Raw genomic sequence first — 22,966 nt, forward strand, 5'->3', positions numbered from 1 at the left:
ATGAAATTCCTCGCTTGTTGTTTTAGTACAATAAGTCACGTTAAGCTTAGTTCGTACAGCCTGAGTCGCTTTTACCGGCTCATATCAAACAGTTCGTCTCATTGGTGGAGCTTTAAAAAGGTCAGCGGCAAACTGGATCCAAGTTCAATCAGGTGATACACCCCATAGGAAATGACAGCTTCTCAAGTAAATGTGCATTAAAGGTTGGTATAGAGATCCTACCTATAGGTCTGGCTACTGGCATCATGCCGATGTACAACACCTGAAACTTCTGCACCAGTTCGGTTTTAGGTGTTGGGAACTCTGCTGGAGAAGAAAAACATGTCTCGTTACCCAAAATGCACTCAATCACATATAAAAACACACAGATGCACACGGACACGTTTACGATACGTTACCCTGCAGTGGGACGTCAAGTCCGGAGTGGCTCCTGTCCTGCAGCGATCCTCCCGCCATGGCTTTGGCAATTTTCCGCTCTGCCATGATCTACAAGACAGCACAGCACTGTCTGAAGCTAAATCAATCATATATACACACTACATCGACAAAAGTATTGGGACACGCCTTCTAATTTTTGGAACTACAGGTTGTAATAAATCAATTATATGAAGGAAATGACATGCTTCCGACATAGCAGCAACAATTTAGGGAAGGACCTTTCCTGTTCTAGCATGAGCACGCTCTATAAAGACATGAAGAAAAGCTCAATTTAGAGAAACTGGCCCACATAACAGCTTCAGAATGAACCAAAACATCGACTGAGAGTTTCAGTGCCCAGCCCTACAAAAGCTCTTTTGAGTAAATGGGCACAAATTCCCACAGACATACTCTAAAGTCTTGGGAGAAGCCTTCTCAGAGGAGCGACTGATGTTGTAGCTGAGAAGATCACATAGGTCACACTTATTTTAATACCGTTTGTTTTTTTAAATGGGACGTCAGACAAGCTCATGGTCAGGCGTCCAAATATTTTAGCTGTCTGGGTACAACATTTCGGCTCTTAGATAAGTCCCACAGGTAATACGGCTGATCAGATCTGCTTCATTTAACACAGAAACTACCGTGATCATCACATGGACCAGTGTTATGAAATACGCATCGTCATACACCTTTTAAGGGGTGGTCCAAATGTTTTGTCTCATCAGTGTTTAGTACAATATAGGATCCCAAAGGGTACGTGTATTAATGTGTGTGTGTGTGTGTGTGTGCGTGTGTGTGCGTGTGTGTGTGTGGATTTAAGAGTATCTCACCCGTGAGCAGATTTCATGCAGACTGGTGGCGATGGCTTTGGCGGGCGTGTCACACCGAAACACGTGACATTTTAAGATCCGGGTGTTTTTATCACGAGCCACGTAGGCGAAATCCCTAAAACGGCAAGAGACAAAACGTACCCAAAGAGTTACAATCACATGTTTACATACACCTACATGGAACACGCATGTCACTACAGTGTTGGGATTTTTAGTGATTTCAATCAATATAAATACTCATTAAAACAGTACATGGAACAGTGGGCTCTGGCCAAGGTCAGTAAAACTTATGCTAACCGTAATCTGCCTGGAAATGAGTCCAGATAATTATATGTCATCCAAGAACCAACAGAAAACAGGTGCAGCATTAAAAAAAAAGCTGGAATGTAAAATAAAAAAGTGATACTGTTCACAGTCGAGCAAGCTTCACAACACAAAGCAGCTGCGCATGAAAAGAAGAAGCCGTCTTGTCTCAAACTCCATCACAAAAAAAAGCTGATCAAGAGCTTTGTTCTTGCACAGCAGCCTCACAACGCATAATGATTTAAAGCTTGCTTGACTGTGGACAATGTGAGCAACGTAATGTCCCAGGAGCTTAGCTGGACACATTTTTCTTCTGATATAAAATGACAGCTTGGGTTTCTCTTTCTGATCCTGAGGGCAGTGATAGCTCAGTGGTTAGTAATCAGAAGGTTGCCGGTTCAAGCCCCACCACTGCCAAGTTGCTACTGTTGGGCTCCTGAGCAAGGCTCTTAACCCTCAACTGCTCAAAATTGTGTTTGGTCATAATTGTAAGTCGCTTTGGATAAATAATTGTAAGTCGCTGATAAATGCCGAAAATGTCAAACGTCAATGTCAAATGATCCTGGCAAGGGAGTACCACTGTTCCATGTGCTTCTATAATGGCAGTGATGATCACTAACAAGGAATTAAAAGGTCATGATTGAAGGGAGGGGGCAGACAATGTGTTTCAACCATACAACCAAAATAATAATAATAATAATGATAACATAATACAGTTTAAATAAACATAAAAAGAAGAAATATAAGGACAGAACAAGAAAGGAGGACAGCGGTTACCTCTCTCTGGGTCCGGAGCAGCAGTGGAGTGAGAAGAAAAGTCAGATATAAAGAAGAGGAACAGACATTTATTTATTATTTACAGTACATCTGGCTCACACACGTACCTCGTATGAGTGTGTGTGTGTGTGTGTGTGTGTGTGTGTGTCAGAGAGAGACACACAGAGGGAGATGAAAGCAGCAAGAAGCTGCTACTTTTAAGGTGCTGCTACTGGTCTACAAATCACTGAATGGGTTCGGCCCAGAATACATCTCAGAAATGTTCAGAGAATATAAACCCAGTAGATCTCTTAGATCCATGGACTCAGGTCAGCTAGTAGAGCCCAGAGTCCAAACTAAACATGGTGAAGCAGCATTTAGTTGTTGGGCTGCATATAACTGGAACAGACTGCCAGGAGATATTAGATGTTCCTCAAATGTAGAAATTTTTAAATCCAGGTTAAAAACTTTTCTTTTTTCTTGTGCCTATGATTGAGCTCGATATTTTTACTATTACCCTAATTTTACCATATTTCTTTTAGTCTTGTTTTAATTCCATATTCTCTAAACTGTAAGGTATATTTTACTATATTTTCTTTTAGTTTTTATGTTTTATTTGCTTATTTCTCTTGTTTTAATTTCGTATTTACCAAATTGTAGGGTATATTTCACAATATTTTCTTTTAATTTTTCAAGTTCTTAATTTTTATCTCTCTTGTTTGAATTTCATGTTTTTAATTGTAACTAAATGTTTGCAAGAAGTCTTTCTGAGGTTCTAGATCTCAGGAATGTTTTAATGCTTTTAATTTTTAATTTTTCCTTATGTAAAGCACTTTGAATTGCCACTGTGTATGAAAGGTGCTATACAAATAAACTTGCCTTGCCTTGCCTAAATGTTAATGTGACGACAGAGAGATAAACAAAGAGTGCAAAAGTTTTCAGCCCCTTTTGTTTTTGTCACCACACTTTTACATGTGTGCAGTCTAAGGTTCTCTGATTCTGGTCTTTAAGCCCCTTTCCTGTCTTTTAAATTAACAGCAGCTTCGTATCATACCACCACGCTACCACCACCGTACTTCTCTGTGGGACTGCCGCATTTATAACGACTCACACAATCCGCTTTTCTCCAAACACGACGAGCTTAATTATCAACACACGGGCTTTATTTTGTTTCGTCTGGCTGTAGTTCTGATTCGTCCACGTGCTTCTTTTTCAGCAGAGGAGCTGTAAGTGTGTGGTGCCGGAGGGTGGTGCAGTTTCGTTGGCTATTGCTCTGTGTGTCACACTATTGTTGTGTTGCTCCTGATGCTTTCCGGCCATCCAGCAACTCTTTTACAGTGAGTGCTAGCTCAGAGCGGATGTCTGAGAGCAGGGTGGTGAAAACGTGTGTGGTGCATCTGTACAGGCTGATTTCAACTCGCAGATTACTGAACTGGTAATACTGGTTTGCTCTTTTACTGGTCAAGCGTCGCTTCCGAAGCTTGTCGCTCAGAACTTTGGAAAAGCTCGTTCACCTTGGAGAGGCGTCTAATAAAATGTGTGAAATGATTTAGGGCCAACGAGGGGCGCTGCTGATTAACGCTATAAAAGCACTGGGACAATGACCTCGTTAAACAGGAAGAAATAAAGGATGTCCTTTGTGCATAGATTGGTTCACGTCCCACTAAGATTCAAACCAATGCAACCAATACATATTTTATGAGACCGGTCCTCCCAATCTGGTAGAAACACACTTCTGTACCACTGCTCTAACACCTTAATACCACAGTTGGCTCACACAGGTCAGCTTTATATCCAGCACCACCAAACATCTGCAATGACCCAGGAACAGAACCCTGAAGACCCTGATACATTTCTAAAACTGTAACTGTTCGTCATTCTCACTGCTGCTGCTGTTCCTGAGAAATCTCACACTTACGTACACTATATGGCCAAAAGTATGTAGACGCCCCACTTAATGATTGAATGTCGTCGTTTCTGCCACATATGTTGCTAACAGGTGAATAAAAATGATGTAAGGTAGATGATATGCTTTTGAGATTGTGCCAACAGTTTGGGGAAGTCCCCTGTTCTCTCTCACAGTTTGACTAGTTGTTTCCAAAGAAGCTCCAGAGATGCCTACACAGATGCCTACATCAGTGCCTGACCTGACAGATTCTACTGACTGAGTGGGCACAAGTTCCCACACACACACTCTTGCAGAAAGCTACATATGAAAAAGGGAGCAATCAATATAAATAAACATGGTTTTGAAATAAGAATAAGAATATAAAACAAGATCATGGTCAGGTGTCCCAATACAATCAGCATACCGGTCACACACCAGCCACGACACGACACACACTCTGACACGGCTGACTCATGAGCAATCGTATCAGGATAAATATCAAAGCAATAATGCAGACAGCTCAGCATCATCATAACGAGTACAATCACTGAAAGACGAGGGTTAACGGACAGAACGAGAGAAACGGAGCCACGATACTCACAGCTAAGCATCCGGGCTCTGCTCGAGCGTCATGCTAAGCCGTCCTCTCCTCCTTCCCGCTGATTTAAAGACTTCACCTCACTGCACTCGTCTAGTTCTATTTTGCACTGCCTTCTACCATCCATCCAATCCAGTCCCTGCTTCCCCTCCTCCTCCTCCTCCTCCCCCCCTCGCTCTCACTCTGATAACCTGCTACGATTTAAAGTGGAAAAATCCGAGTGGATGGTGGACTGTTCTGGCCTTGGATGAGCATATTCGTCTGAGACCAATCCAAAACAGTTTTTGAGATCTGAAGAGTGGACTTTCAACAAATTACACACTTTGGGGAAGGTCCTTTCCTCGTCTACGAAAAGAAGAGCCCTTAAGGTTGAATTGGGCAGGGGTAACTTAGCAGTTAAGGTACTGGACTAGTAATCAGAAGGCTGCTGGTTCAAGCCCCATTACTTCCAAGTTGCCACTGTTTGGTCCCGGAGGAAACCCACGCAGACATGGGGAGAACATGCAAACTCCACACAGAAAGGACCCGGACCGCCCCACCTGGGAATAGAACCCAGGACCTTCTTGCTGTGAGGCGAAAGTGCTACCCACCGAGCCACCGTGCCGCCCAATGACGCCTCTCCTAACGATTGCATCGAGTTGTTTCTGCCACATCCGTTGCTAACAGGCGTTTTAAAATGATATAAGGTAGAGGATATGCTTTTAACATTGAGCAACAGTTTGGGGAAGTCCCCTATCCCTGTAAAGACATATAAAGACATGGTTTGAATAGCTGTTCGCAAAGGAGCTCCAGTCGCCTACACAGAACCCTGACGAACACTCAACCCAACTCAACACTTTTGGGATGAATTAAACTCAGATTGCAAGCCAAGACCTGGGTGACAGTTATAGCTTAGTGGTTAAGGTAGTGGACTAGTAATCAGAGGGTTGCCAGTTTAAGCCACACCTCAACCCAACCAGGTTGCCACTGTTGGACCCTTGAGCAAGGCCCTTGCTTAGACTGTATACTGTCGCAGTACTGTAAGTCACTTACAGTAAAAGCATCCAATAAATACCTAAAATGTAAATGTGACGTAAATGTCTGACGAACGTGTATATATGCCGACTCTAGAGATGAATTGGGACAAGTTTCCCCACAGACACATTCCAAAATACCAGCAAATGAGCAAAAACTTCAGAGCAGTGACAAGGGAGTCGATTCCATCTCTATGCTTGTGGTGTAGAAGTAAGATGCTCATGGTCAGGGTGTCCACATACTTTCAGACAAACAGGGTATGTAGTTTGCCCTCTACCAGCATCAGAGGGGAAAGGCGATTGGGTGACAGAGATGATGAATAGTACTGCACTGCTACCAGCATCCAACCCTCCACACACACACGCGCACACACACACACACACACACACACACACACACACACACACGTAAAGTTACAGCGATTGATCCAGAGCATTAAAGACGATCAAACATCCGCCCACTCACACGGAGCGGCACTCCCGGTCCTACTGGATTAAACTTTCATCAGGCCGCTCATCTGTCCGTAATCAATCCTCTATTTGCGGCCTCACTCGACTGGCGTGAATCCGCCACTCCGGACTCATTAGCGTGGCCTTTAGCCAGAGTGAGAGTGAAAGGCATCGACGCGCATCAACAGTCTCCGCCTCGATCAAATCCCTTACTGCTCCATGCTTCCCTTTTCAAACACGCCCGATTGCATCCGTGTGGACGCCCGGCCATGTCGGCAGCGCCGCTGTGATTCGAACTTGGTGTGCCGAGTGCTGCAGACATGATTGGCTATGTCTGAGAGGGGTGACTGAAGCCCTGCTGTGTATTGCTGCCCTGTCCTTTTGCCTAGTGTTTCACGGTGGATTTGGACCCACCGTGACCCTGACCAGGTTCATAAAAATAGAGAAAGTTCCTCTACAGAGAACAGAAGCTGGTCAGAAGTAGACTGGCCTGCTCATAGGAATGCACTAGAACACCGACCGTGAGCCAGACATCACTTATACTCTTATAAGAAATTCCTGCAGTCATGTTCCAAAATGTATTACATTTTCACCAAAGATTAGAGGCTGTTATAGCGGGGACACTATATTTTTTCAACATTTAAGGTGGGTGTATGGGTGTCCACAAACATCGAAAATACAGGGTCACATGACTTACCTGCCGTTGTCCCTGCCCACTCCCCACACACGGATGCTCGCGATTGGCTGAGAGTGAAGGACGCTGCGGTCCATCGGATCGACCAGGTTTAGCATGTTGTTCTCCAGAACCAGATACATGTCCTTCCCCTGCACACGCGCGCGCGCACACGCACACACACACACAATATATTACGACACAGTGAAGTCAGTGAGTGAAACATGCTGAACAGCGCCCCCTGCATTCTGCCAATATCAAACACATCAAAAACCCCATCTCGTCCTCCCTGCACCCCTCACCCCCTACACCCGATTTATCTGCAGTTCTTTCCCGAAACACCCCTCAGCGTGACCTACCTCTCCCCATATCCCGACCGTGTCTCTGATGTCGTTCTTGCAGTAGGAGAGTTGGCGGATGCAGTTGTTAACAGCGACGCTGCTCTTCCCTGGTGCCAGGTCCTCTTCGGCCATTTCCACCCAGCCTAGAGAGCGCACCGCGAAACACTGCAACACACACACACACACACACACACACACACACACACACACACACACACAGAGCTGTTGGAGTGTGCCAGCCAATAGCAGAGCTGAGATTCCAGAGCTTGAGATCTCAGCAGTGGTTCAGTGTTTTATCAACAATAAATAAAGGTTTAATTCAGTTAAGGTTAAGGTACTGGACTAGTAAGCAGAAGGTCGCTGGTTCAAACCCACTACTGCCAGGTTGCCACTGTTGGGCCCTTGAGCAAGGCCCTTAACACTGAATTGCTCAGACTGTAGACTGTCACAGTACTGTAAGTCGCTTTGGATAACAGCGTCTGCTAAATGCCGAAAATGTAAATGTGTTCACGGAGCCCAAACTGGAACAGGAAAGTAACATAGTATGTGGACGCCCCTCCTAACGACTGAATTTAGTTATTTCTTCTGAATCCGATGCTAACAGGCGTTTTAAAATGATATGAGGTAAATGAAATGCTTTTAACAATGCAGCAACAGTTTGGGGAAGTCCCCTTTCTCTGTCGGGATGATTCCACCCCTGAGCACAAAGCAAGCGGGCCGCTGGAATTCGTGCATGTCATGTGTGTAACAATGCAGCAACAGTTTGGGGAAGTCCCCTTTTTTCTGTCAGGATGATTACACCCCTGAGCATGTGTTCACACCATGTGTTCATGGACCTCAAACTGGAACAGGAAAGGAACTTCCCCAAACTGTTCCCACACAGTAACATAAATATCACACTTTAGGAGGGGCGTCTACATACTTTTGGCCATAATGATGGCATTTAGTTATTTCGGCCACGTCTGTTGCTAACAGGCGTTTAAAATGATATAAGGTAAATGATATGCTTTTGACAATGCAGCAACAGTTTGGGGAAGTACCCTTTCTCTGTCGGGTTGATTACACTCCTAATCATGTGTTCGTGCCACATGTTCATGGACCTCAAACTGTTCTCACAAAGTAACATAAATAAACAACTCCTTAATACAATTCCTTTTACATCTGTTAGAAACGGGTACAGCTGTTAATTAGGAGGGCCGTCCACATACTTTCGACCACATTTAGGCTTGTTTAACATATTCCCCTCTCCTGTACCCGATCTCTCCACCCCTCATCTCCTCCATCTCATCTCCACCCTTCACTCTGAGACCCGAGTGATTCATTTTTCAGCGTCTCCTCCTTTGACACGGCGTGAGATGAAACTTCTCCGTGAGTCAGTGGAGCGCAGGAGAGTCAGCTCGCTCTTCTGCTCCATCGCTCAGATTCTGATGGCTGGTGACTGAGCGAGGGTGAGACAGCGAGCAAAGCGAAGACAAAGGGGGGGGGGGGATAAAATATTTAAAGCTAGACCTCCTAAAGTGACATAGGACAGGAATGTGGGACAAACTGCAGCCTGCAGAAATCATCAAGGTCTGAGATTCAGGAACACAGTCAGAGTTATAAACACACATCTGTCCAATTACTTTTGAACATCCTTTTTATTCAACAGCAATCACTTCAATCATCTGTTTATTTATCATACGCTGTATGGCCAAAAGTATGTAGACGCCCCTCTTTACGATTGGCCAGATCAGCGGCTATGCTGAGATTCAAACTTAATGTGCGCTAGCCCAGCGCTGTCAGACAACCGGGCGTCTGCACAGACATGCTATGTCTAGCTATGTCTAAAAAAGTGCCTGAAGCCCTGCTATGTATTGTTGCCCTGTCCAGGATTTGGATCCATTGTGACCCAAGTCCCTCTAAAGAGGTCAGCAGCTGGTCAGAACTAGAACTGGAACACACTGGAACACCGACCGTGAGCCAGAACACCAGCGCCAGACGTCACCGATACCATTCAGCTGGATAACAGCGATTCCTGCAGTCATGTTCCAAAATGTGTGAACAATATGTAAACACCCCTCCTAACGATGGCACTTACTTGTTTCTGCCAAATCCGTTGCTAACAGGGGATTAAAAATGTTATAAGGTAGATAAAATGCTTTTAACATCGTGGCAACAGTTCGGGGAAGTCCTTAAGTAGCGATCGTGATCTTGGTCATGTCCCTGCTTCATTGTACGTAATTACTAATATTATGACCCCTCTTTTTCTGCACAGGAGGGCAAATTCTGACTGAATAATCTGTCTGTCTGATGAGCAGAACAAGTTCGAACCTGAAGCTGAAAATATGCTGTAGAAAAACAACACGTTTGGCGTGGACTTAAAAGTGTAGTGAGGTGTAGTTACAGCAGGGGCCACCAGATGGCGATGTGAACCCATTGTGCACTTGTAAACGTCTCTGCACCTCCATAGAGGGGTGGGGTTCCAAAATCAACACGCACAAACAGCAGGCCGGACGCAAACTGCACCGGGGAGAAATCGTGGCCGTCCGTACGTGCAAAGCAACCAGATTTTGTTTTGAGGGGCTGATAATGTGAGTTAAGCGCACGGCAGCAGGTCCGTCCAGGCGGTGTAAGGCATGTAACTGTGTGCGAGAGCCTCACCTTGGCTTCAGGGTCACTGTTACTGCTGCTGGAGTCGTCTTCCTCAACCGGAGCAGGATTTCTACACAAACATGACACACAGTGGCTGTCAGAATCCCAATTCAATTCATCCCAGCTTCAAGGACAAACTTATCGCCCGTCTATGTATCGACAACACACTGCACATCAGGGCTTTTAGATTCTGTAGAAAATATATACATCATATACTGATAACGGCAGCAAGCATTAGCAGCAGTACATCACCAGAAGTTCAAACCTCCTACCCCCCCACCCACTCCAACCCCCTTGTTCACCTTAATGGATTCTTATGTTGGCCGATGAGGCCTGAAACTATCACGCTGCCCTTCGGGGTCGCATCTTTCTCCTGCCAGTGGGGCAGAGACCGTGGGAGAGACATGCTACGCCCTCCAGATCATCCATCTCCTTTGCAGACGCCTCAACCAGCCAGCAGAAGGCGCAACAGCAATGAATTCGACCTACATTCACATACAATTCAAGTAATCGAGAGTTAAGGGCCTTGCTGAGGTGCCCAACACCACTTCGATTAGGGCCGACACCCGTCTGAACATTCTCATCAGTTCTTAAGGGCAGGAAGATGCTACTAAAACGGTCAGTGACCTTCCAATCGATTACTGGTCCACTACCTATACTACTACACTGACCTATTCCCTCTTCAAGCACAGCCGACTGTGCCTGTGCTGGTGCCCGGCCAGGATGACAGTGCCATCTAGGATATGAACTTAAAAGATCAAGAGCTCAGCAGTGATGAGTCGGGGCATTATCCTGCTGCGCCACCCGAGCACACACAAACACTTATAAAATAAAAAACTTGAAAGAGCTCTACCCAGATAAAACCTGGCAACCTCAGAGAGCAATGAACTCAGGAACTGGAACTTTAGACTGTAGTGGGCTAGCGTGTTAGATTGCTGTGCCATCGGGGCACATCATATGGGCCCGACTTGACCTCCATAAGAGTGAATAGGGTGATTAGGAAAGCTGGGCGTGGCCAAAGTACTACCAGGCAGAATGTAAGTGTTTAATAAGACTTAACACCATGTTAACTACCAAGTTCTTTCCCATTTTTGATCTTTTGACAATAAAAATGCCAGTTTTGAAGGGCACGAGGTGCCAGTGCTGATGTTTGCTGTCTGAAAACAATTTAAGAGCCCTGATACACAGCCAAACGTTCATGTCCACACTTGCACACACACACACCGTAGCTTGAGGGAGGCATAGCGAAGAGTGGCGCCTTCAAACTCCTTCAGGCTGGGGTCAGGGTTCACGGTAGCCGCCTGCAGGTCCTGAAAGCAACACAGACAGAGTGAGCAAAGGTGGCAACTTCTGCCCCCCCTCCCCTCCTTCATGCTTTAAGCGCCTCAGTTTGGGAGCCAACATGCTGAGCTGAGCGGCGAGCCGGAATGCCTGACGCGTGACGGCGGCCCTGCTTCCGGCGGCAGCTGTTATTATCCAAATAAAGCACATATGTAATAAAAAAAAAAGTGAATGGTGAAAAGAATGTGGTCCTGGTGCACCTTCGGAGGAGAAGAGTAAGTCATGGTAAGCAGGCAGGCAGGCAGGCAGGCAGAAGCCTGGGGTGAAAGGTTAAAGGTCAAGCAGCAAGGGAGCCATCAATCAAAGGGTTTCAGGGCACCGAGCTTCAACAGCAGAATAGCTTCACAGGTTTTACACTCCCCTTCCATATGCACTGGGTCGTTATAACAGGACTGCAGGGAGTTTACTTCACTCGATACATTACGGATCTACTTACATTACATACAAATGCACCTGTTTACAGAAATCAATCAGGCACCTGACGGACATTTCCAGCAGCGCATTGGCTGGTCGGATAGCCAAATTAATTTCAAGTGCATAAAACTGGCCATAAGTTTGTGGACACTCCAATTTTTTGAGTTCAAGTGTAAAAAAACAAATCAAGAAATAATATGATATCAATTCCATGCTGCCAATAAACATGAGTGTTGTTAGGGGTCTGGTGTGGCCTGCACAAAGCCCTGACCTCAACCTTGCTGAACATCTTTGGGATGAACTGGAAAGCCGACTATCAGCCAGGCCTTTTTATCCAACAGCGCATAGATGCAAGTATGTCAACTTCATATGAATGCCCACGTTCTTTTGGAATGAGATGTTCAACAAGGTGATGGTCAGGTGTCCACATACTTAATGGCCGTATAAAATTATTAAAACTGCTCTGCAAACATCACTGCTGGTATGCAGAGAGGTAGTGAGTATCAGAAACGTCTTCATTCTGCTGCTGAAGCTCTGTGGTGTGAGATCCTCGTACTAACCTTCCAAATCTCACTATCAATCTTTCCCACTGCAAACTCACTCCAGGGCTGTTTCTACACACACACACACACACACACACACACACATACATACATACATACATACAAAAACACACAAAAACACACATGTATATGCATACACACACACGTACACACAAGAACACATGTATACACACAAACACGCATATACACACACACACACACACACACAAGAACACACGCATGCATACACAAACACACACACAGACACAATAACACAAACACGCATATACACACACCCACATACAAGAACACACAACCAAGCATACACACACATACATACACGCGTGGACACGACCACAAACGCATACACGCATACACGTATTCAGACACACAAATGCGCGCGCACACACACACACACACACACACACACACACACACACACACACACACACACACACACACACACACACACGGGTCATGGGAAAGGAGAAACACAGGACAAGGTTGTTAGATCACTCTGTAGAGGTGAGTGTGTTCAATTACTGTTAGGATCAATTACATTTAACTTTTTTCACTCTTTAACAATGCAATAAAGCTGAAAGTAAAACATAAGAGTCCAAAAACCTGGTGATCTCTCTACGTAGACACATTTTACATCATCCTACACTCCCGAGAAGAGGGCGTGTCTAAATTCTTAGATTCCTTAAAATGCTCCTACTGAGGCGCCTTAATTCTGAGCGATGATCTGACTGAATGACGAGGGAGCGTCCGACGCTTCCTCAGCGCTGAAGGCGATCCCAGCATTCAGTGCGGCACGACTTTTCTTGCCAACGATTTCAAATATGCCGGACGAATGTGGAGCAACCAACAGAGTTCTTTTCAAATGTAAATAAACTCTGATTGATTTTTAATCTGTATAAAGGTGCACAAGTGTCGTTTATTTGTTTAAGCATTTTCGGTGCATGGAGGGAGACGTTAGCGGGTTGTGCCACCTGAGGCTATTGATTATTGTTTGTTTATTAGGATTTTAACGTCATGTTTTACACTTTGGTTACATTCATGACAGGAACGGTAGTTACTCATTACACAAGATTCATCAGTTCACAAGTTTATATCATGGACAATTTAGTATCTCCAATTCACCTGTGGGTGGGTAGATAAGTAGGTTGGTATAGGTAAGTAGGTCTGTGGGTAGGTATCTGGGCAAGCTGGTCTGTGGGTGGGTGGGTTGGTAAGTAGGTCTGTGGGTGGGTGGGTTGGTTGGTTGGTAAGTTGGTCTGTGGGTGGGTAAGTAGGTCTGTGGGTGGGTGGGTTGGTTGGTTGGTAAGTTGGTCTGTTTGGGCAAGATGGTCTGTGGGTGGGTGGGTTGGTAAGTAGGTCTGTGGGTGGGTAAGTAGGTCTGTGGGTTGGTAAGTAGGTCTGTGGGTGGGTGGGTTGGTTGGTTGGTAAGTTGGTCTGTTTGGGCAAGATGGTCTGTGGGTGAGTGCATGGGTAAGTTGGTCTGTGGGTTTAGGTTGGTCTGTATGTGGGTGGGTAGTTAGATAAGTTGGTCTGTGGGTTGGTTGGTTGGTCTGTTTGGGTAAATTGATCTGTTGGTTGGTCTGAGGGTGGGTGCGTAATTAGGTGTGTGGGTTTAAGTAGGTCTGTTGGGGTAGGTAAGTAGGTAAATAGGTCTGTGGTCATTACACAAGATTCATCAGTTCACAAGTTTATATCATGGACAATTTAGTATCTCCAGTTCACCTCACTTGCACTTCTTTGGACTGTGGGAGGAAGCCGGAGCACCCGGAGGAAACCCACGCAGACACGGGGAGAACATGCAAACTCCGCACAGAAAGGACCCGGACCGCCCCACCTGGGGATCGAACCCAGGACCTTTTTGCTGTGAGGCGACAGTGCTACCCACTTAGCCACCGTGCCGCCCGCCACCTGAGGCTAACTGTGTTAGCTTAGTAAGCTAAAACTGCAGTGACGTAACCGGCGTCTAAGTAGTGCGTCTAAATAACCTGCCTCATCAGTTCAAGGTCTTATTAGAATTCTGTTTACTGAGGCAGCTGCACAGGTCACTAGGTTTTCAGACAGACCCCTACAGTCACGAATTCTAAAGTTTACACTCTTAAGAAACACATCGAGACAGGAGAGGATGGGACGAGTCAGGACGGGAGGGAAACTACTTTACATCCAAAGAATCTGAAAGTGAAACCAACCCTCTCCTCCTCTCGATGGCGTCTCTCGGCGTATCTGTCTTTCTCTGTCGTGATCTGCAGCGACGAGGATCGAGGCTGCACACAAGCACACACAGTTTAATTCATTATTATCATGGAAGAGCTGATCCTGCACATTTCTTTACAGCAATATCCGACCGTCGTCAATCAAGAGTTGTAGCGACCCATTATATAAATATAAAAATATAAAAACATCGCTGAGATTTATAGCAACACGCCTGAGCAGAAACACTGCAAGCCGAACTAGTTCATCATTCCAAACATAGACTTTTATGAAAGTAAACAGTTACAAGCACAAACAGAGAAGCAGTCGATATATAAAAGCTATTCAGGCAAAAAAAAACCAGCAGAAGAATAAAGTGGCTTCATGAAATTGTACTGTTTCTTTAATCTAAGGAATTAAATCATACTAAAGAACTACAAAGACACAGCAAGTGTTTCACAGCTCCCTGGTGTCCCACAATGCCATGGTTCTGATTTAAAGTACACTTATAAGTATACACTTAAAATAAATGTATTAAAGGAGGTGAAGATGAGGAGCAGTTCATGCAGTATAAGTAATTCAGTGTAAGACTCGACACTCACAAAGTAGCAGCTGTTGACAAAACCGCAGCTCGGAACATTGGCATCGGAGGAAGACGAGGAGTTTGAGGAGAGAAGAGGGGCAGGGGCGGGGTCGGGACCCACAGGTGCGAGCGCTGGTACTGGATCTGTGGAGCTGTCCGAGGTGGTGCTACCCGAACAACAGGCTGCTTCAAAGAACACATCTGCATGAGACACCTGGAATGAAAGAGGTGGATCAGGTAGTTAGGTAGGTCTGTGGGTAGGTGGGTATGTGGGTGGCTGCTTGGGTGGGTAGGTAAGTAGGTCTATGGGTGGGTGGGTAGATAAGTAGGTTGGTATAGGTAAGTAGGTCTGTGGGTAGGTATGTGGGTAAGCTGGTCTGTGGGTGGGTGGGTTGGTTGGTTGGTTGCTAAGTTAGTCTGGCTAAGTTCGTCTGTTGGTTGGCAGGTCTGTGGGTGGGTGGGTAAGTAGATTTGTGGGTTGAAGCGAGTCTGTGTGTGGGTGGGTAAGTAGGTCTGTGGGTTTAAGTAGGTCTGTGGGTGGGTAGTTAGATAAGTAGGTCTGTTAAGTTGGTCTGTGGGTTGGTAAATTGGTCTGTGGGTGGGTTGGTTGGTCTGTTTGGGTAAATTGATCTGTTGGTTGGTTGGTCTGAGGGTGGGTGCGTAATTAGGTGTGTGGGTTTAAGTAGGTCTGTTGGGTGGGTAGGTAAGTAGGTAAATAGGTCTGTGGGTGGGTTGGTTGGTAAGTTAGTCTGTTTGGCTAAGTTCGTCTGTGGGTGGGTGGGTAAGTAGGTCTGTGGGTGGGTAAACTGGTCTGTGGGTGGGTGACTTGGTTGGTAAGTTGATCTGTTTGGGCAAGTTGGTCTGTGGGTGGGTGCGTGGGTAAGTTGGTCTGTTGGTTGGCCGGTCTGTGAGTGGGTGGGTGGGTAAGTAGGTCTGTGGGTTTAAGTAGGTCTGTGGGTTGGTAAATCGGTATGTGGGTGGGTGTGTGGTCTGTGCGTACCTCGTCAGGAGTGGGCGAAGGGGAAAGAGAAGCCAGCGAGTGTTTGCGTGTATTGTGCTGAGGGCCGGTGGGTGCGGGTTGGCACGGGCCTGGTCTCTCCCACTGCGTGGTGCCAGTGGGTATGTGCCAGTAATAAATGCCAGCCATGTCGGTCATCATCTTCCATCCCGGAGGCAGATCCGGGTCCGTCTGGAACGATGGTTCCCCCCAGATATCTGCAAACACACACAAACACACACACACACACACACACACACAAACACACACAGTCAGACTCCTGGGGAATAAAAAACACTCTACTCTTGCGCCAATGTGAACAGTCACGCTGTCTGTACGCTATACGGCTCTCTGTGAGACTCAAGTGAAGATGCCATCGCTAGTCTACTGATGAGTAGGCTATTAACGAGCACCAGAAATAAAAGAGCTAGCTGAATCGGAATGCAGAACAGCGTTTACATACAGCCCATTTGTTAACACACACACACACACACTCACTCACGCCATACATATGCTGCACGTCAATCTTATCAAAGGCAGCTGAGGACTGTATGCTTCACCTGTTAATCAGAGTATTAGTCACACAATGAGTATCAATGTACTAACAAACCACAGTGACACACACACACACTTGCACGGCGTAAAAGCGAAACGTCTCTGGTCTGGACATGTCGTGTGGGGATGTGGTTTCTGGCACGATCTACCGAACGTAATAGCGGTTTAATCCTTTCCAGTGCGCGTGGGTGTGTGAAAGAATCGCAAGGATGCGAACCGAGCTCATTCGGTCGACGTGAAGCAGGTACGTGAGAAGGTCAGCGCACCCCTGGCTTACGTGATTCATTATTTGCACACTTCTTTGATTCACTCTAAATTCCTTAAGTGACCAAGTAAACAGGTCAGGAACTAAAGACAGTTCTGTTATAAACCACAGTTGGACATTTTTCTCGCGATTTAGCGTAACCAATCTGTCTTCCACCGCTGGGGATCCCCGACTGCATTCGAGGTGGGTATATTGCCGCTCACGCCTCCTCCGACCCGTGCGTAGTCCTAGCGGACCCCTTCTTTTCGCCCCATGCTTACTGCACAGATGCCTCTATCTGCTAACCAGAGTCCTTACACAGTGTTTGAAGACCTCACCCACATAGTCCGGTCATCCCGCCCAGCAGACACGGTGTGTCATGCATACGCACGCCGAGTTTCGAACCGAGGAGTTCAGAATCCTGGCGCTGGTGTGCTTGCGGAATATCCTGCTGCGCCACCCGAGCCACCATTTTCATTCATTTCATACTGTTTGTGTTGCCTGTGTGTCGTTTAAAATAGGATTAAAAGAGGGTTCTTTTCGACCAAAATAACTCCATGGCTCCATTCAGGCTTCTTGGTGCTAAAAACCTTGGTGCTATTCAGAGAAGCGGTCCACGTTAGCATCGGTTTTTTACTGGAACCAAGGATGCGTCATCAATGGAGGGCGTTGCTCTCTTTCTCCTCTAAAATTGACACGCCCACAGACTCCCATCACGGTCCGTGCTACTGTTCTGGGTTCCAGGTTTAGAATCGATTTATTTATGGTAAAAATGTGCTAAACGGTTCAGAATTACGTGCACAAACTTGATCAAAGAAGCTATTAGCAACCTAAAACCATGGTGAGGGAGGAATAAACCAGTAACATAATAAACTGCTTGAGGACATCATCTCATGCTCATGAGGTCGAATCTCAGCTCTGCTATACGGACAATGATTGGCTCGTCCGAGGGTGGGTGTGCCAGAGGAAAATCCTCATAAGTGCGGCAATTACACCCTCTGCTGGCTGATTGATGGTGCTGCACAGAGACGAAAGATAGAAGAGGTTTTTAATGACTCTCTGTGCGCGATACGGATCTCCGTATCCTGACCCCCCCCTCTGTGCGCGATACGGATCTCCGTATCCTGACCCCCTCTCTGTGCGCGATACGGATCTCCGTATCCTGACCCCCCCCTCTGTGCGCGATACAGATCTCCGTATCCTGACCCCCCCTCTGTGCGCGATACAGATCTCCGTATCCTGACCCCCTCTCTGTGCGCGATACTGATCTCCGTATCCTGACCCCCTCTCTGTGCGCGATACGGATCTCCGTATCCTGACCCCCTCTCTGTGCGCGATACAGATCTCCGTATCCTGACCCCCTCCCTGTGCGCGATACGGATCTCCGTATCCTGACCCCCTCTCTGTGCGCGATACTGATCTCCGTATCCTGACCCCCCCTCTGTGCGCGATACGGATCTCCGTATCCTGACCCCCTCTCTGTGCGCGATACGGATCTCCGTATCCTGACCCCCTCTCTGTGCGCGATACTGATCTCCGTATCCTGACCCCCCCTCTGTGCGCGATACGGATCTCCGTATCCTGACCCCCTCTCTGTGCGCGATACTGATCTCCGTATCCTGACCCCCTCCCTGTGCGCGATACGGATCTCCGTATCCTGACCCCCTCCCTGTGCGCGATACGGATCTCCGTATCCTGACCCCCTCCCTGTGCGCGATACGGATCTCCGTATCCTGACCCCCTCTCTGTGCGCGATACGGATCTCCGTATCCTGACCCCCCCTCTGTGCGCGATACTGATCTCCGTATCCTGACCCCCCCTCTGTGCGCGATACGGATCTCCGTATCCTGACCCCCTCTCTGTGCGCGATACGGATCTCCGTATCCTGACCCCCTCTCTGTGCGCGATACGGATCTCCGTATCCTGACCCCCTCTCTGTGCGCGATACGGATCTCCGTATCCTGACCCCCCCTCTGTGCGCGATACGGATCTCCGTATCCTGACCCCCTCTCTGTGCGCGATACGGATCTCCGTATCCTGACCCCCTCTCTGTGCGCGATACAGATCTCCGTATGAACCCACCTGGAGCAGGTGAAAAGAATCTGTCGATACTGCACATGTCAAAGGGGGCGTGAGTTAGCAGTAGAGGCGAAATATGATTGGGTAAGTGATCTGCAACCCGTCCCACAATTCATTTCTCCCGCAACCTGCCGCACTTACTGACGTGCTACACTTACTGCTACAGTTCTACATTACGAAAAGGACTCACACCTTCTTGCTGTGAGGTGACCGTGCTACCCACCGAGCCACGGTGCCGCCCCTACATTACGGTTAAGAATGAGGCACTGATGCATGATGGGATTTGTTGTCCCTGCTGCTAAACTGGCTCGCCATGGAGAGCTTCATGAGGCAGCATTTAGACACACATCTCGAAGAGAACATGACCTTCAGCATGTAAACACACACACACACACACACACACACACAGGCGCTGAGCCAGGATCTCGCGCTCGGACTCGGAGGTGCTGTGAAGTGACCTGTCGCCGCGTCCATGAATCAAAGCAGACGCGGAGACAGAAGCGTCCGACGGGGAGCGAAAAGATTCGTCTCTTTTTTTGTGCATGCGTCACACTTTTTATTTGGCTATTTCCTTCATGGCTCTCTGCAGAAGCGTAAGGGGGAGGGGAGCAGAGACTTTTCCACTGCTCACACACACACACACACACACACACACACACACACACACACACACACAATTCATGACCATGAACACACACAAAGCGTAAGTTTGGTATTCAGCTCACACTGGCGACATCAATTCTCGGTCCTTTCTACCAATCCATGCTCACGCATAAGCAGGCGAGATGCTACCTGCACAGCGACACACACACACACACACACACACACACACACACACACACACACACACACACACACACACACACACAGTACCTACCCTCGTAATTCACTATGACAATAGCCAGCATGTAGTCTTTCCCCAGCATCATGACTGAGCCGGATCAGAACCGCGAGAGGACGGGAGGGGACGCGCCGCTCTCTCCTCTACATGTTTTGTTTGTTTGTTTTCTCTGTATTTCCAGCGGCGGGACCCATAGCCGCTTCCTGTACGGGCAGCGACGTGATTGGACGACAAAAAAACAAGTCCCGACTCTGCACTTTGAAGGTCCGGTTACCACGGCAACCATGAGATTATCTTCCTCCGAACGGACTCGGTGACCCACCGACACGGCGACGGTGCTAATACGGAAAACCACCGGCCCACCAGTTCAACCCAGTCCCACCAGTCTGAACAGCAAACCGTTACATAACCAGATATGCCAGTGATGGAGGGTTGAGAACGTTTCCGACCGTATTTTACTGAACTGCAGTGCTAGCTCAACAGTCATGGTACTGGACTAGTGATCAGAAGGTCGCTGGTTCAAGTCCACTACTGCTAAGATGCCACTGTTGGGCCCCTGAGCACGACCCTCAACCCTTGATTAGACGCACTGTATTCAGTAACAAATTTGCAGTGGGTGCTCAGTGGTTAAGGTACTGGGCAGCTAATCAGAAGGTTGCTGGTCCAAGCCCACGATCCAAGCCACTGTTGGGGCCCTCGGCATGGCCCCTTAACCCTTGATTGCTTGCACTGTAATTAAGCAACGATAGTAAGTCGCAACGGCTAAACCGGGGTTCCTTGTCACTGGGGCAAGTGAAGCCTCCACAATCTATTTGAGGCACCTGATCACACCTGACGGGTGGGGGGTGGGTTCCAAGAGACCCCGCCCCTGGCAGGTAAAAAGAAGCGATCAGCTGCATCTCAATCCCTCCTGGATTGTGGGTGGAGGTGGTGGGAGCAACAAGAGAGATGAGCTCCAACTGGCTATGACTAAATCAGGGTGGAAACAATGACACTGCTATTGGCGGGGAAGATTGCAATCATCGTGAAGGCATATAGGGGAGCAGCCAGGCTCCAGGGGGCATTCAGGGGGGCAGCTAGGCTCCAGGGGGCATCCAGGGGGGCAGCTAGGCTCCAGAGGGCATCCAGGGAGGCAGCCAGGCTTCAGGGGGCATCAAGGGTGCAGCAAGGCTCAAAAAGTGGCCTCAAAACTAACACTTTAATACAGTTTCATTGCACACACTCACTCATATACACACACGGCCCATGAGTACCAGCTGTGTGAAAGCTCTGTTAACATCTGACACACACCTGTGAGTGCACACCTGCCCTGCCAGAGTAATCAAAACCAGTACCGCTGAACACACAAACACCCCCGCTAAAGCGTGTTCAGCCGGAGACAAAAATAACACACACACACCAAAACAGTCTTTACAAACGGTAACGTCAGTCTCTGCTCTGGGACGGGAGAACAGAGAGACGGACATCAACCGAACTGGTATTTCTGTAATAATGGTAGATTATTACAGGGTTACAGGGTATTACAGGGTTTTTCAAATGGGACATAAAATGGGAGGAAAAAAAACTATTATTAAATAAACTTGTACGTGATCGCCCCCTTGTGGAGGCTTTATGTTACATCTTGTAAACCACAGTGGGACCAGATTGCAAGAGAGTAGGATGCATTGTTTGTGTTGCCTGTGAGTCACTTGAAAGAAAGTTAGAGCAGTCTGGTGGCACAGCTGGTACAGAGGGTGCCAGTGGGTACTGGGTTGGACTCTGGCTTGTCAATCACTGTCTGTAAGAAGCTGTCTTTGTGAGAATGACCAGGGTTCGAATCCCTGACCACTTCTTTCAACCTGCCCGAGACGGCATTAACACATACAGAGAACCTCAAGCTAATGAAGATCTGTCGACCCTTGACCGGCCAGCAGAGGCCGCTATTACAGCAGCAGTGAGGAACCCGTTTGACCATCCCTCCAACAGACACAGCCAGTTATGTTTATGTGTGCACCTGGACAGTTGATAATCACTGCTGAGGTTCGAACTCAGATATTAGAGGGCTACACACACACACACACACACACACACACACACACACACACACACACACACAGACAGACACAGACAGACACACACAGACACACAGACACACAGACACACAGACACACAGACACACAGACACAAACAGACAGACACACACACACAGACACACACAGACACACACAGACACACACACAGACAGACACAGACAGACACACACACACACAGACACACACCCACAGAACACAGTAAAAGTACTGACCGGTTTCCTCAGGTGACCCCAGCGACGTGCTGTCCTGGGACAGCGTGGTCCAGCTGGACTCCTCATCACTGGGCTGCAGGTTCTGAATCCGATGGAGCGCGCGGTCCGTTTTGGCGCCGGTCCGCGGCCTGTCTTTCTTGGTCTCGGGGGAGGAAGATAAGGATGAAGAGCCGACAGACAGCAGAGGCGTGTCCTCTGGGCTGTGCTGTTTCCTTTGTAACGGAGGGCTGAGATTCTTCTGCGTCAGCAACGGAAGCCTGACGTCATCCTCCTCGCAGGTGCGGTCCAGCGAAAGGTCGTCCACGTTCGACTCCACCAGGATCTTGGTCATCCGGAGCTGCGGGGATCTTCTGTCCAGCTCGGTGTTTTCTGATAGGATGAGAAGCTCATCCGGATCCTCCTCGAAAGGGTTCAGGTCCGAGTCCTGAACCTGATCCTCGCTGTCGCCGTCATCGCTGGCCTCCTCGTCGGCGGGCGCGCCGATGCCCTCGAGGTCGTCCGGCTCCGTCTGGCTGTCCGTGCTACATTCCAGCTCGTCGTCGGCCGCGGGGTTTCCCTGTCCGTCTTCGTTCGCCGAGTTTCTGTTTTGGTCCTGCAGCTCGGCCGCTTTGCGTAGCTGGTTGGCGCCGTTCTTCGCCAGCTTCGGATTGGAGGACGAGGGAGACGACGCCAACGGTGGCGCCGCCGCCGATGACGACGACGATGGAGGCGGTGCCGGGGTTTCACCGAGCCCCATGGCACTCTGGATGCTCATTAGAGCGTATTTCTTACGACACTTGGGGGGAGTGGCCTGGCCCTGATTGGCGACATCGCCGCTGAGCAGTTGGTTGTGGGAGGAGCGGAGGCTGAGGGAGGTGGGCGGGGTCACAGCCGGACTGTTGCAGTTGGCCACGTCCATGGAAGGGGAGGAGCTATGCGGCGAGGGGACGCAGACCGACATCATAGCTGAACTAGAAGAAATAATTAAAATAAAGTCTT

General features: G+C 48.0%; 1 protein-coding gene across 2 annotated transcripts in view; it reads right to left on the reverse strand.

Annotated features, from left to right (window-relative positions):
- Positions 1–22,966, reverse strand: part of apbb2b (amyloid beta (A4) precursor protein-binding, family B, member 2b) — a 55,956-nt gene that overhangs the window by 8,750 nt on the left and 24,240 nt on the right. Inside the window, exons 5-16 of one of the 2 annotated variants that reach the window (XM_063009038.1) lie at positions 21,989–22,938; positions 15,989–16,203; positions 15,008–15,202; positions 14,405–14,479; positions 12,216–12,269; positions 11,125–11,210; positions 9,910–9,970; positions 7,288–7,434; positions 6,953–7,080; positions 1,248–1,362; positions 399–486; positions 223–303 (exon numbers count right to left, since the gene is read on the reverse strand). In XM_063009038.1, the coding sequence (XP_062865108.1) occupies positions 223–303; positions 399–486; positions 1,248–1,362; positions 6,953–7,080; positions 7,288–7,434; positions 9,910–9,970; positions 11,125–11,210; positions 12,216–12,269; positions 14,405–14,479; positions 15,008–15,202; positions 15,989–16,203; positions 21,989–22,931 (2,188 nt within the window). In that variant the 5' untranslated portion in view covers positions 22,932–22,938. Of the gene's footprint in view, positions 1–222; positions 307–398; positions 487–1,247; positions 1,363–6,952; positions 7,081–7,287; positions 7,435–9,909; positions 9,971–11,124; positions 11,211–12,215; positions 12,270–14,404; positions 14,480–15,007; positions 15,203–15,988; positions 16,204–21,988; positions 22,939–22,966 lie in introns of both variants that reach the window. The other variant, XM_063009037.1, reaches the window with a different exon arrangement.

Source organism: Trichomycterus rosablanca, chromosome 14 (assembly GCF_030014385.1).
Source record: "Trichomycterus rosablanca isolate fTriRos1 chromosome 14, fTriRos1.hap1, whole genome shotgun sequence".
NCBI classification, from domain to species: Eukaryota; Metazoa; Chordata; class Actinopteri; order Siluriformes; family Trichomycteridae; genus Trichomycterus; species Trichomycterus rosablanca.